Below are 15,391 nucleotides of genomic sequence, written 5' to 3'. Positions count from 1 at the left end.
AAAAAAAAAGAAATGTCCCATTCCTTCCCTCCTGCCTTCTTCTCCTTTATACATCCGTTACCAAGCAGTGATTCTAGACCGGGCATAGTTTCTCCACTAGGCAACAGAGAAAACAGACACGTCCCATAGAAAGCAGGGAAAACAAACAGGAATGTGATCATTGGCTTTCCCCATCTCCAATCACACAAACAGGCTGGGTAAAATACTTGTCCTGAACATAATCAAGCTCTAGGCAAGGAAGGGCCTGCTCCAGGCACCAGCAACAAGGAGGGGACCCCCAAAGTTAAAAAAAACCCAAGAGCTAGAGAGGAAGCCGGGCAGGCCTGAGAGTTTCGGGACGGACAGGCCCCAGGAAAGGCTGGCTGCCCACCGAGGCAATGGAGCCAGCAGTCACTCACTTCAGGAGGTTTTCTGCTCCCGTTCTCATCCGCACAGCTTTCAGGATCTGCTGGTTCAAGGCAGCCCTCTGATTCTGCAGTCGGCTCCGGCCAGTTTGTGCAAGAGGATTGCAACCCTAAGGGAAAATGAGAGATGACCCTTCAGAGGTCAGCCACTCTAAACATGACGACAACGTTGAATATAACAGAAATGCTTTAAAAACTAACCTGTTCTGAAAATAAAAGTAACATCAAAATGGGAAATACACAAAATATCGAGAAGTATCAAAAGAAAACAAAAATCACTCATAACAATGCAACTCCAAAACAGCCACTGTACGGTGGTTTCCTCCCTGCCCGTGTGTTTTACACGCTTATTGTCATTTTTCATATTAGTGCAGTGTTGGGAGTTCCCAAGAACAGCCCCATATTCAGATTCACTAAGACTCACAGGACTCAGGATATAACTGCACTGACAGCTATATGACGGCAACTTCGTAAGGATACAGAGCTGGATCACAAGGGGGAAAGACATGGGTAGGTTCTAGAGCAATCCACCAGCAGCCTCCCTTATGCTTTCCCCCTCCCATGAAGGGTCACACAGAGCATATCCTTCCCCCAGCAACAAAAACGCAGCCACGTGTGTATGATGTCACCGCCCAGGTTGGCCCATTAGAAAATCAACACCCAGGGTTTTTATTGGGGACTGATCACAAAGGCACCCCCTGCCTAGCACATAACCAAATTCTAGACTCCAAGAAAGCAGGTGTTCCTCATAAACCACGTGGTCTGTGCCATCGGTCTGGGGGGGCTGAGCTAACCTTATCAGTTAGGGGATGAAGGGAACACTCCAAGAGCCAGGTTCCCAGGTGCCAGGGAGAGGCCAACCTTTGCAAGCAGACCTTCCCAAGAATAGCAGCCTCAAGCCTGCTATATTAACCCTTTCCTGCACAGTGGCACACACAGTATATCAAAATTTCTCACGTAATACTCTAACATTAAACTTTCCTTTATTATGAAATGTTTCTCAAAACCATGATTTTAATGACTGAATACTATGGCCTTTAAAAAAAAACGATTTACCATTTCCTTATAGTGGGACATTTAGATTGCTTCCAAGTATCTGCTATTAGATATAATTACTTGATGCATATTTGTAAGCATGAATCTTTATAAACCTCTACTTTTTTCTTTAAGGTCCATATCTAGGGCAAAGGTATAGCCCTAGAAACTTCAAGACCTCCAGGTCACCAGCCTAATTACCCTCCAAGAGAGAAAGGCAATCCCTACCCTTGTCCTCTCCCCCTTAGCCTTAGGCAACCACAAATCTACTTTGTATAGATTTGCTTACTCTGGATATTTCATGCAAGTGGAATTATACAAAATATGGTCTTTTGGGATGGGCCTCCTTCACTTAGCATGATTTTTCAAGGTTTATCCATCTTGGAGCAGGTATCAGTACCATACTTCTTTTTGTCCTGGACTAATACCCCATTATAAGTACATACCACATTGGGGCGCCTGGGTGGCTCAGTTGGTTAAGTGTCTGCCTTTGGCTCAGGTCATGATTCCAGGACCCTGGGATGGAGTCCCATATTGGGCTCCCTGCTCAGCGGGGAGCCTGCTTCTCCCTCACCCTCTGCTGCTCCCCCTGCTTGTGCTCTCTCATGCTGTCAAATGGATGAATAAAATCTTAAAAAAAAAAAAAAAGGAATGTAGGACATTAATTTATCCATTCATCAGCTGATGGACATTTGGGAGTGTTTTCACTTTTTGGCTATTATGAATAAGGCTGCTTATCTGTGTACACATTTTTATGTGGATGTTTTTATGTTTTCCTTTCTCTCGGGTATATATCGAGGAGTGGAACTATTGTGCCATATGGTTAATCCTGGGTCTAACCAACTGAGGAACTGTCCAACTATTTTCCAAAGTGGCTATACGATTTTACATTCCCACCAACAGTATATGAGGGTTCCAATTTATCCATATCCTTGACAATACTAGTTATTATTTTTTTTTAATAGACAATCTAATGTGTGTGAGATCTCATTATGGTTTGGGTTTGCATTTCCCTGATGGTTAATGATGTTTAACATCTTTTCACGTGCTTATTGGCCCTTCGTGTATCTTCCTTGGAGAAATATCGATTCAGATATTGGCCCATTTTAAACCGAGTTGTCTTTATCTTTGAATTGAAAAGTATTCTTTTTATTTATCTTAGAGAGAGAGCAGGGGCGAGGGGCAGAGGGAGAGAGAAACCCAAGCAGACTCCGTGCTGAGCACGGAGCCCCACGCAGGGCTCGATCTCATGACCTGAGCTGAAACCAAGAGTCAGCACTTACCCAACTGCGCCACCCAGGCGCTGCCTGAGAAGTATTATTTTTAATCTTTGCCAAGTTGATATGCAAAAACAGGAATCCTGTTCTTCCAATTTGCATTTATTATTGGTAAACTTTTTTTTTCATAAATTATTGATCACATGAATTTCTTTTTCAGTGAATTGTCTTGTGTCGTCTGTTCATTATTTCCTAGAGTATTTGGACTGCAATGTTTCATTCTGAAAAGTTTAAGAACAGAATGAAAGTTTCATTTTAACCTACCGGTGTGCTTCCCACCGTCAGGTAAGAAGCCCTGGGATCTGAGTGAGGGCTCCATTCCTTTGTGAAGCTTATCTTTAGATTCTGCCCACTGAGGGGGGCTGCGGTTACACCCCGGGGGGTGGCTGGTGGGCAGCACTCCGTTTAGAGATGTCCTTTCTCTGCAACTGCATCCCTGCCATTCAGCTCGGCCCCACCTCTGCCCAAGCCATGCCCGTGGCCTCCACCCCAAGGAGGGAGAAGTTATTCAGAGCCCTAATCTTCTCAGGGATTCCCCGTATCAGTGGCCTTTGGACCAGTGGGTCAGAAACGAGTTAAGTTCCTCCTTCCACAAAGTTTTCTCATTCTTACTTGCCAGCAGGTCACCACCCACCTGCCCCCAGCAGCACCCCCAAGTTCCAATTACACATATATTCATAATCTGAGTTGGAATGGTCTTACAGCTAACATCTTTCCAACCACTCAATGATCTCTGATTTAAAATAAAAATCAGGAAACTATCTTTTTGCAGATAGAAGACTGACATGTCTTTTAATGTGAAGCTAAATGAATATTAAAGTTCTAAAATAATGGCCCTCCTTTTCCTTTATGCTTTCCAAAATTACTATGAAGGGATGGTCTGATCTGACTCAAAATCACATGCTTCAACCCAAGCTGTGTTCCATTTTACAGAAAGGCTTTAATAACAAATTCCTTTATGTACATTCCCGGAGCTAAGATAAGCAGCCATTCCAGCTCACAGGTAAGAACTTTTTCCTGCTCCTATACTTTACCCAACTTCTGGCTGGCCCACAGATGCGGAGTCAGGTTTCTAGATAAGACAGAGGAATGCCTAGGATTAGATATGATTGAGTAATTGGAACCAAAACGACATTACTTCTTACTGACAGGTAGGAATGCTGGGCCAGCTGGAAACACGAGGAACCCACAAGACTACATGGAAGCTTCTGGGAGCCCCGTGAGGCAAATCTGGGCAAGACTGCTATAAAGACCCCCTGGCATCTCCAGAGGCTGCTAGCTGTCCACTGGCCCTGGCCAGTGGTTCTCTGCTGCTGGGAACCCACAGTCCTCACTCATGCCTTCCTTCTTGGTGGGTTCATAACAGGATGTTGAGTGACTGCAAACTGGAGGGGTTGTGCCAGGGCCCCAAGCAGCACCTGTCACACCTGCCTAGCCTGGGAACCAGGAACGGTGTGTTGGCGGGGGGGGGGGGGGGCGTTGCTGAACCATCCTGGCCTCGAGGGTCACAGTCCTACAGTGAAGTGAGTCTTTCCACCACACAGAGTCTGTTGGTTCCCTTCCCAGACTAAGGTGTGGGCAACTCCAACAGGGTTAAAATGCTGGAAGGATGGTCCCATAGCCAACACCCAGAAAAGCAAGTACACTAAGTAAAGCCTCAACTTCATCACATGGTGTGTCCCATGAGTCAGACCGCTGGTGTGGACCCTGGGACATTAGCCGAGATCCCAGTGACACCTCAGCGTCACCATATGGGATGTCCCATGAGTCAGACTGCCGGTGTGGATGCTGGGACAGCAGCTGAGATCCCCCAGTTCTGAGGCTTGCTGGTCAAGTGAGTTACTCAAGACCCTCCGGGCACGGAGGGCGGGGCCAGGACTGAAGCCCATGTCCCTGCTTGCTGCCACTCTAAGGTGAGCAGTGAAGCAGCCAGCAGCAGGAATACGGGGTGTGTGTGTGGGGGGGTGCCAGGACAGCTTGGCTGCGACCCCCAGACACCCCTCCCATGCTTCCCGGCTGAGCTGCCCAGCATCACTGAGCATCCTTTGGACACAGTGACCTGTCCCATTCTGCCACTCTCCCACCTCACAGCCCTTGACAGTCAAGGGTGGTAACTCAATGCTCCCCCATCTCCTTTCCAAGAGGAAAAACACTGACTTCACGCCTACTCAGGAGGAAATTGAAGGCCCCTGGCCCCTGAGAGGGAGTGACCCTGACTCAGAGTGAGCACCTGACATAGGATAATCAGAACCCATCAGGAAAACATCTTCATTTTCCCCTACTGGCCTTTACCATCGGTGGGGAGTGTCTCCCCAGAAATGAAAACCAATCCAGGGGGAACACAGCTGAGAAATTGTTCGTAGCAGCATTTGAGCCCTAGATCAAGCCAGACCTGGAACAATTCCTCCGGACTGCTCAGTTACAGGAGCCAATGCATTCCCTTTCGTGCCGAAGCTACTTTTTTAAATTGAGGTATAAATTACACATAGTAAAACACACAGATTCTAAATATACAGTTCGATGAGTTTGGACAAATGTATAAACCTCTGTAACCACTACTCCAATCAAAAAGAACATTTTCATCACCCCCCAGGCCGCCAACACTCTGGTTCCTATCACCACAGACTTCTGCTTGTCCTAGAACTTCAGATAAATGGAATCATATAGTACAGACTCTTCTGTGTCTGGCTTACTGTGCTTCAACATTATGCTTTGAGATTCACCCATACGGTTGCACTCATCAGTGGCCTGCTCCTTCTCATTGCTAGAATTCCATTGTAGGGATGCGCCACAGTGTGTTTATGTGTCATTTTGGATTGGATTTTTCTGGCATCTGCAATTAATTCTTTCATCAGTCCTAATTAGAATAAGTTCACCTCGAGTGAAAACTCCCTTTGTCAACATCTCCCTGGTGTGCCCTTTGCGCCTAGTCCCATCACTCAGCTGGGAAACAAGTATTTAAAAGCAATACCCAGGTGCAAACTGGAGGCACTTAATTTGCCAGGAAGGAAAAGCCACTCAGCCTACACCTTGCAGAGACAGACCTGAGGAAGGCAGAGAGGCCAGGCCACCCAGACGGCAGATGCAGAGGGAATGCAACCGTCTCTCCCTCCTCACACCACTCCCCAACCACCCCCCCACACCCTGCACTCAGGTCAGTGCCTGGCACCTGGCTCCCCTCACCCCAGAAAAACAGAACAGCACAGCTCTTCTTCCACACAGCCAAAGAGAAAGCTTACACACGGAGATGTTTCTGCAGCAAACTGAAGGCACAGTGTGAACCCAGGGTCTCCAGGTCCGGCGTGAGACTGGGGGCAGGGTCGCCCATCTAGAGCCCCCCTCACACGGCATGTGGGAAAGAGGGTGCTTTTTGCCGCTCCTGTAGCACAAAGATATCTTCTCTGCTTCTGTCACTCCTTCCTAGTTATGCAATCCCCACTCAACCACCCAACTCTGGAAAACAGAACTGTCGGGCGCCTGGGTGGCTCAGTTGGTTCAGCGACTGCCTTCGGCTCAGGTCATGATCCTGGAGTCCCGGGACTGAGTCCCGCATCGGGCTCCCTGCTCAGCGGGGAGTCTGCTGCTCCCTCGGACCCTCTTCCCTTTCGTGCTCTCATTGTCTCTCTCTCAAATAAAGAAAGAAAGAAAGAAAGAAAGAAAGAAAGAAAGAAATAGAAAGAAAGAAATAATAAATAAATAAATAAATAAATAAATAAATAAAACAGAACTGTCTGTGAGTTAGCCAGAAGCTGTCACCCTGAAAACACTGAAATAGCAGGTAATATCGTGCAATACACACACACATCTAATTTAACTTTTCACCATGCTGGGATTCGGGGCAGGCTGGATGATGAACAGAATCTAGCTTTTCTGTATCCATAAAAAGTAAAGCGTAAGTCCGGCGTTTTTCAAGAGCCCTCCTGCCCTTCCGGGATCTCTGCCGGGCATGGGGGCTGTACATCAAAGAGCACCTGCTCTACTTCGGCATCCCCAACCATTCACACAGGGCGGGGGAGACAAGGGGGGACACAATATGAAATCAACACTTTGCCATAATCTTTAACTAAAGGCTGCCTTCAGTCACTTCTACGAATCTTTACCATCACCTTCTGTGTACCACTCACTGTTGTTTTTCATTGTGTTGAATGAGTAACAAAGCTTTTACAAACCCCAAAATTTCCATGAATCAGATATATTTCCAGTTCCAACTAATGACCTGCTTATTTCAACTGGGAGGATTCACTCAGCCACAGTTAACGGTTCTTGTCTACAGAGCCCGTCTGTGCGGGGTAAGGGCTGGTATATGTGTATGAATTTGTACACTTCTGTAATTACCTTTTTTTAAAGTTTATTTTAGTAATCGCTACACCCAACGTGGGGCTCGAACGCACGACTCCAAGATAAGAGTCATTCGTTCCTCCGACCCTGAGCCAGCCAGGTGCCCCTGTAATTACTTTTTTCTGGAATTACAATAATTCATGTGACTTTTATAATACAAATAATATTGGAGAAAAAGAAACTACTTCTGAAGTTCTCGATCACCTCTGCCCTTTCCTCTTCTTACAACCCAGTCAAAACCTGGGACTTGCTAAGGGCATACAGCCATAGTGAAGCGTGGATCTGACTGGAAAGGCCAGAAGGACTCGCATCTCTCCCCCTGTCCCTGGTGCTGCAGGCAGATCTCGCTCCTGGCCGGTGCCCCTTGCTGCCCACTTTGCCACCCTATCCTGTGGCTGGGCTGCCCCTGCCATCCCACTGTCCCCTGCAGCGACCTCCAATGCAGCCTTTCTGTCACAAGACTCTGGCACCTGACCCAGAGAAGGAAGTGGTGACGAGGCTAAGGCCAATGCCTCGTATCAACAGGTGGTGTCATGGGATCCATCCAAATAGCCCCACGAAGCAAGGGACATTTACAGTGTCACAGCTAGCCCATCACGCTGACTCTCCTCTGAGTCACCCTGGAAATTCTGTTTCTGCCAGGCAACTCCTCCTGGCCAGGATCCCACAGTGTGAAGAGGTATTTGTCATACACAGCCTCTGGACTGCTAGTGTGCGCCCGTGCAGCCAGGCAGGTGCTCCCCAAGGCCAAGATCAACCTGGAGCCAGCCTGGCCTTTAGGACCTGGCTTAGACCATGGTGGTGTACCAGGTAGGGAGAGGGCAGCATCACCAACTTTCACACCCCTCTTCCCTCCCTCCCCATCTGGGAGAGGATTCAGGGCTCCAAGGGGATGGGTCCAGACACCTGGAGGGACATTATCACTACCCAATAAAACTGGAGCTGATGGAGACCCCAGGACCCACACTGTGCTCTGTGGACCTAGCCCAAAAGGAAGCATCCCCACACACAAGTGTGCTCATAATTATATGATGTGCGTACGTATCTAACACAGAATTACACTTCACTAAGATGAATGGTGCAGAGCGGGAACTAGGAGTTTCTAGGTAAAAAAAAAAAAAGAATTCTTCCTTCTCTGCTGGAGCCTTGAGGAAGCCCAGAGAAAACGGGTACCATAAACCAGGACACGGTGAACCTTGGGGCCCTGGCCCGCCTGGAGGTTTCTGTGGACAAGAAACAACTTCTCCTCCAGCTCTGGGGTAAAAACAATGGAGCTAAATTCATTTCGGGTCATTAGTATTCCCAAAGGATGAAGAGGCAGAGATAAGGACAGACAATACTGCACTTTGTCCTGATTCAATCCTTCCACACTCTGCTAAGACCTTTCATGGAGGGCCCTTTCAACAGCCCTGGGGAAGGGCTTTCTCAAGTTTTTCTCCAGCTCGTTTTCTCTTGGCCACAGACAGGATTTTCCTGCAGGTTTTAGGACAACAGCAGCCAGAGATCTCTGGAGACAGGACCTGCTCTAAGGATGTGGTGCCCCAGAAACTTACATTCCTCTGCATTAACTAGAACACGCCTTCTTCCATTCTCCCACTCTCTTCCATCAAGACGAGCATGAAAATCTGTTTGGGAAAAAGAAGCTCCCTTTCCACTGGTCTTTCTTTTAAGAAAGTAACCTATGGTTATAGAACTTGTGCCTCTATGTAAAGATATTGATGTAAAGGGAAAAAAGGAAAAACCAGTAAGAAGCCAGAGAAGAGAGAAACACATTGCAATAGACCAGAAAGTTTTCTGCGGGTTTTGTTTGTTTTTAATTCAGAGACCCCCCCCACCCCCCACCCCACCCCAGCTGCCAGCCCCAGGAGGCCAGAGTCTATACTGGTGGCCTGGGGCCAAGCTGTGTCCGTGTCCTCGGGCTCCATACAGACAAGAGCTACGTGACCCCAAGAAGACCCTGATTTACTGGGGACCTCCCTTTCTGCCAATGATTGCCTTGTACATTCGGGGTCTAGGCCCTGCCGGCAGAATGAACTTTTGGGCAATTTGTTTGCATTTTGTATGCAAGTCACACAAAACACAGTTGAAGCTCTGAATATGGACTACGGACCCCCCCCCACAAGCCCCTCCCAAACACACTTTTTTGCTCTCTGTTCTAAAGCAAAGAAGCGGATTCCTATTCAAGCCTGGCCTGAGCTATCTATCTGGACAAAGCGCTGACTCCCAGCACTGCCCGCACCCCAGGACATGAGGCCCACCGCGATCAGCCACAGAAGCCAGAAGCCACACTGAGCGAGAGTCGAGTCTGCCCCAGCATCTGACAGGGGTCAGGCTCAGAGCTGTCACTCAATAAATGCTTTTTGAATGAATGGAGCAGAATGGCATTTTTGAGAAAAAAAGGAAGGAGAGAAAAGACAGAATAAAGAACATTCGGATGAAAGAGAAGCCTGATTTCAGTAGCAATTAATTTGATGCTCTGAGTGTGTGCAAAATTTCCCAAGCCCAAAGATGGGATGGAGGAGCTCACCCTGGGGGCATCTCCAGTCTCAGGGGTTCTTGGGTACTGCCCCTGGTTGGCTCATCCACCCCGGATGTGCAGCAGCTGTCTCCAACTTTTCTTTTTTTCTTTCTTTCTTTCTTTCTCTTTCTTTATTTCTTTCTTTCCTTCTTTCCTTCCTTCCTTCCTTCCTTTCTCCCCTGAATCTTCAACCTTGCCCTCTGCCCCAAACTTCTTTTCCCACACAGCTTTAAAAAGGCTCTAGACTTCCTCACTCTGAAATGAACTTGCCTTCTCTCTCCTCTAATCTCCCGACTATCACCTTCTCTGCCCTTCTCCCCTCTGCACCCCACTACATTGGCTTTTGTCCCTGACTACCCACTTATTAGCTAACAACCCCCTAAAGAACTAAATCCAGTATTTTCCAGCGCTCCTCTGACTTGTCAACCCCACCTCTCCACGGAAAAGACTCTTCTCTCGGCTTCCTTTTTTTTTTTTTTAAGATTTTATTTATTTATTTGACAGAGAAAGACACAGCGAGAGAGGGAACACAAGCAGGGGGAGTGGGAGAGGGAGAAGCAGGCTTCCCGCTGAGCAGGGAGCCCGATGTGGGACTTGATCCCAGGACTCTGAGATCATGACCTGAGCCGAAGGCAGACGCTTAACGACTGAGCCACCCAGGCGCCCTTCTCTCGGCTTCCTTGACACTGCAGCCCTTCTGGCTTGCTTCCCATCCCTCTGCTTGTCCCTTATGTGGATGTATTATTCCCTTCTGTCTTGGGCCCCCTCACAACACCCCAGATGCCTCCCAACTGGTGCACCCCCAAAGCCGCATCTCCAGCCAGGGTGCTCTCATGCCTGTCAGGTCTGTAGAGTGGACTCCCCCGTGAGACCACCACTTGGATATGTCATGGGGGCCTCAAATCCACCTGCCCTACACCAGGATCCAGGTTCCCCCGCCTGGTGCCTGCGGGGTCAGGTGCCTGCCCATCCCCCCAGACACCTCAGGCAGATAGTTTGGATTCCTGTCATCAGCACCTTCCCCACCACATCCCGTCTGTTAGCTCTTCCCATCCCCGCAGACACTGCTGTTGCTCATCATTCTGACCTCCTCACTAGGATCCCTGTCTCGAGGCTGGACCCCCGGTTTGAGTTCAGGGTGCAGGCTGGTGGTTAGGATGGGTGGTGAGGCTGTGTTTACACAGCACTTTATAACTGACTGGAAAGTCCTCGATGGTATCAGAGCAGGCAGGGCAGAGATGATGGAAATTTCAGGGAGCTAAACCCCCATCCTCCCTGGCCTCTCCCCCAGCCCCCCATTCACAGATCACTCAGCTTTCTGGGACGTGAATCTTTCACATCCGGTCCTTCTTGAAACACTCGAATGGATCCCTGAGGTTCCCTGGTTCCTTAGCAGGATGCATGGCTCCGAACAGCCTCGCTCCCACTTAAGGCTGCACACCCTCGAGGGTTCCAATTCATGCCCTTGCCCATGCTGTTCCCTCTACCTGAAGCGCTCTTCCTCCTCTTTTCACCTGTATAACATCTACCTTTCATTCACGGAGCATTTGTTTTAGGTCAAACTGGCTCAGATCACAAATTGAGAAGGGGTTCAACGTCAACACCTTTTAATATTCTGGTACAAAGAACATTTGGGGGGCTGGTATGATGTAGCACAAAGATCATTACAAGATCTCCTTTTCAAAAGAGATGTTTCTAATTGTAAACCAGTGTTTCATCTTATTTTGCACCCACGATTCTCCTAATGACCACCAGAGAAACTGCATCTAAAAACACCCAACCTTGCATCCTTTCCCAGCTCCCCTGCCAACCAGGCCATCCCCTCTCTTTCAAGCTGTGCTCATCCTCCCCTGGAAAACCTGTTCTGGAAGACTTGGGGATGGAACCCTCACAGGTGTTCCCCTCCCTCTGTCATTTCCCCCAAATGCTGCTGTGGGTCCAGACTTCCACCTGTTGAGAAAAGAAACGATTCGGGGGGGAAATGAAGTCCCAGGAAGAGACAGCAACTTGCTGAACGCTACACAGGAATTTTGTCAGGGTGGCAGTCAGGTTCTGGGGCCTTAGGCCCAAGATCTAGGGATTCCCAGGCCCCACCTCCTTCTGCATTTCCACGGCCTGTGATCCTCTGTCCCAAATGCCACACATAATTAGAAGTTATAATCCTGTAATTCCATGATGACATCTTTAAACTTAAATATACTTTAAAACTACTCTTTTTTTTTTTTAATGCTAAAAGCAATTTAACCAAAAAGTATTTTTCCCACTCTAACCTCACCTGTTTCTAGTTCCCTTCCTGTCCTGCACATCCCGTGGGGCCACTGCTCCTCACCCAAGAGGAAAAGCCCAAAGCCTGTGTCAGGTGAAAGAAGGAAAGATTCCAAGTTCGTTTGCCGACTGGATCGTTAGGCTTTTTAACAATTAAGGACTGTCTTGTGGGAAACAGTTTCACTTCCCTATTTATAATTAGGCACTCTGCCTGCTGTCCTATAAGCTATAAAAACAAAACAAAACAAAAAAAACCACAACAATCTCTCAACCTACCCAGTCAAAGCTGGCCAACCTCCAAAGGCTATTTTTAGACTCGCTAGAACCTCCAAGGAGGCAGGGTGGAAAGTGTCACCGTGTCTCTGGGTTCGAAAGCATCTTTGTACTGCAGGCCTGGCCACCTGCGGGCATCTCCGCGCCCCCACCCTGCGGGCTGTGGTCGCTTTTGAGGGACTGGGCTGCCGGGCTGTTATCCCAGCGGGCGGGTGGCGCGGGGTGTGCCGAGGCGGGCAAGGACGTACCAATCTCCCGCGGAGCCCGCACTCTTTGCAGGTCTCTCCAACAAACAGATAAATCCGCTCTGGCATAAAATGAGCAGGGGCGAGGCCGCGCCCCCAAGTCTGCTGCGCGTACTCCCTCCCAGGCGACTCGGGGCAGAAAAGGGGGCAACGCCCGAGGTCACCTCCCACCGACAAATCTCCCCTGCCTTCTAAAAGGCGAAGAAGCGGACACTGGAAGCGTCTGGAGGCAAAGGGAGAACGCCAAGCCACCTGGAGTGATCCCACTAACTCCACCCGCGCCCCGACCAGCGCTCGGGTTCAAGGTGGGCTCCGGTCCCAACGTGCCGCAAGGCCGCGGGAGCCCCCAAAACTAGGCATTGATCCCTTCCCCAGTCGCGCGGGATCGCCGGCCGGAGCGGCCACGGGCACCCCTCCTTGCCCCCAGCCTCTGCAGCCACCTGCGCGGGGCAGCCCCAGGCACCCCTCCCCGCCCCCAGCCCCGGAAGCCACCTGCACTGTGCCTGCGGGTTCTCCGCCGCCGGAGCCCTCACCCGGAGCCTCTGCCCCGCCCGCCCCAGGCCAGTGCGCCCCCTCCCCCTCCGGGCCTGGTCAACCCCGGCCGCGCGCTCCCGCAGCCCCCTCCGCAGCCTGGGGGCAGGAGGTCGGGAGCTCTCCGTAGGCGGCCCGCCCACCCGAGGCCACCCACCTTCCGAAAGTAGCCGTCGCTCTCTTTTTCCAGCGGCTGGGGGCCCGCGGGTAGCAGCGCGTCGGTCATGCTGGCGGTGCGGACGCGGAGGGCGGACTAAGTGAGGCTTTGCAGCGCGTCGTCCCGGGAGGGCGCCGGGATCCGCCCCCGTCCTGCCCCGCCCGCGCGGCCGCCCCTCCAGCCCCGCCCCGGGGCAGGCCCCGAGCCCTGGAGTCCCAGCCGGGTCCGCCGAGACCACGCCCCTGGCCCCGCCCCTGCTCCGGATTGGCCGGGCGGAGCCGCGCCCCAGGTCCGAGGCTCGCCGCGGGGAGAACTGGGGGCCCCGGGCGCCTCACTCGCTTTCTCCGAGCCTCGCGGCCCTAATCTGGGCTTCGATACTGTGTCAGCCCTGCGGCGCAGAGGCGGGCCGGGGGTCTCCGAGGCCGCAGCAAGGCTGGAGCTAGGAACCCGGCGCCTTGTCTGGAGCCCCGGGGGTAAACGCGGTGCGCCCGGATGAAGTCGTGGCCCCTCCCTGAAGGAGCACGGACACCGCGGGGACAGTGACCAAACCCGACGCCACGTAGAGGGCGCGGCGGGAGTGCTGGACCCTGAGCCGAGCGATCAGGAACAGCTTCCGCCTCGCGGGGACCCGAGACCGAGTCGGGGACGGGGAGGAAGAGTTCGTTGCGCCCCTGCGGGCCTTAGCTGGGTGACTCAGACCTTTTGGCGTGGCGGTCAACCCCATTATTCCCCCACCCTCGCTGCAGAGACTAGGCAGATTCACTGCGGGTCGCGGACCGCGCTGGGGGATCCCCAGAGTCTTGTGCCGCAGAGACTGGATGTCCTCGAGTGCCTTTAACTACCACTTCAAACCTCAGTTTTCTCAGCTGCAAAATGGGGTCAGATCGTGCTCTCTCGAACTGGCCGAAGGTATTGCGACAAAGTGCATATTAAAGCCCTTAGGCTGGGGTGTAGACGCGCCTAGTTTAGGAGTGAAAGGGGGACGCCTGGGTTCACACCACCCTCTCACCAGCCCACCCCACGTTGACCCGTGGACTCCAGGGCCAGATGCCTGGCGAACACAGTGCCTAGAACCTGAGGCCGGAGCCGGAAGCCCCCCAACCGCCCGCGGGGCCACGCCCCTCCGCGCGGAGTTCTTGCAGTCCCTAACCCCCTCCCCCAACCGAGGGACACTTTTGCGCAGTTGCTGCTGTGTTTGGCGGTCGCGGTAGATGCCGCAGGTAGAACGGAATACAATCTGCTTTCAAAACAAGCCAACCATTTCCTTCTCTTCAAAAAACCGGGGGGGGGGGGGGGGGGCGAGGGAGGGGAAGGGGGCGAAGTGGGGGATCAAGGGTTGTTCAAGAGTTTTAAAGTAAATAGTGGCAACAACCAAGGACAAACGATCGAGTAAATGTAAAACAAAAGCAAAAAAAAACCAAAAAACAAAAAACAAAACAAAAGAAACCAACCACACAAACAAAAAACCAAAAGAACCCCTGAAACAAAAAAACCCTCCTCATCACTGCCTGCAGACTCTGAGATGCAGCACAAGAAAAGGCCTGTCCAGGAAGGACTGTTTTAATTCTAAGAACCTGACCAGCTCAGGGCCAGGACAGGTGTTTGGGAAACTCTGACTGATGCAAAAACTCCCTGTCTCTCTTAAGATCAGAAATTGAGTATTAAACAAAATAGCATATGTCGGTCATCTTGTAATAAATCCATTGCCCTGGAAACACACCAGGCAGGGAGTTTAAAAACAGTCTCTCCTGTTTCAGGGATCCTAGGGTGGCAGGTCACTCTCTTCTATCTGTACTATTATTACTACCGATAATAAAGTTAATAACAGAATCTCTGCTCTAGCTGCTGAAAGTTCATAGAGATTGTGTTTCATTCTCATGACCCTTCGGCAAATAAAAGGATTAAATAATCTCCATTTGACCCAGGAGAAGACCAAGTCTCAGAGAGTGAAGTGAGCAAGGGCATAGTCCCCGTTAGTGGCTAAGATCGGTTTTGGTTCAATGACTTCAGTCATTCCCTATCACCTTAGATTTTTGTCATCTCCTACCACCTTGAAGCTCCATTTGCCTTTAGGATTTGTCACATGTATGTGCCACTTGCACTATTACTGACTTAATAGTCTTCCTTAAAATTACTCACATTATTTAAACAAATTTTATTTGAAAAGACAACCATGTCGGGACACCTGGGTGGCTCAGTCCGTTAAGCAAGCATCTGACTTCTGTTCAGGTCATGATCTCAGGGTCCTGGGATGGAGCCCCACATGGGCCTCTGTGCGCAGCGGGAAGTCTGCTTCTCCCTCTCCCTCTGCTTCTCCCCCTGCTTTCTTGCTCTTTCTCTCTCAAATA

General features: G+C 50.6%; 1 protein-coding gene across 1 annotated transcript in view; it reads right to left on the bottom strand.

The window, feature by feature from the left end:
- Positions 1-13,170, bottom strand: part of RHPN2 (rhophilin Rho GTPase binding protein 2) — a 65,404-nt gene extending 52,234 nt beyond the window's left edge. Inside the window, exons 1-2 of the mRNA XM_025854341.2 lie at positions 13,044-13,170; positions 399-514 (exon numbers count right to left, since the gene is read on the bottom strand). Of these exons, the coding sequence (XP_025710126.1) occupies positions 399-514; positions 13,044-13,112 (185 nt within the window). The 5' untranslated portion in view covers positions 13,113-13,170. The remainder of the gene's footprint in view (positions 1-398; positions 515-13,043) is intronic.
- Between the last annotated feature and the right edge of the window lie 2,221 nt (positions 13,171-15,391).

This window comes from Callorhinus ursinus, unplaced genomic scaffold (assembly GCF_003265705.2).
Source record: "Callorhinus ursinus isolate GAN/ISIS: 27379988/994484 unplaced genomic scaffold, GSC_fseal_2.0 scaffold61, whole genome shotgun sequence".
Lineage (NCBI taxonomy): Eukaryota > Metazoa > Chordata > Mammalia > Carnivora > Otariidae > Callorhinus > Callorhinus ursinus.
This window is presented reverse-complemented; position numbering and strand designations above follow the sequence as displayed.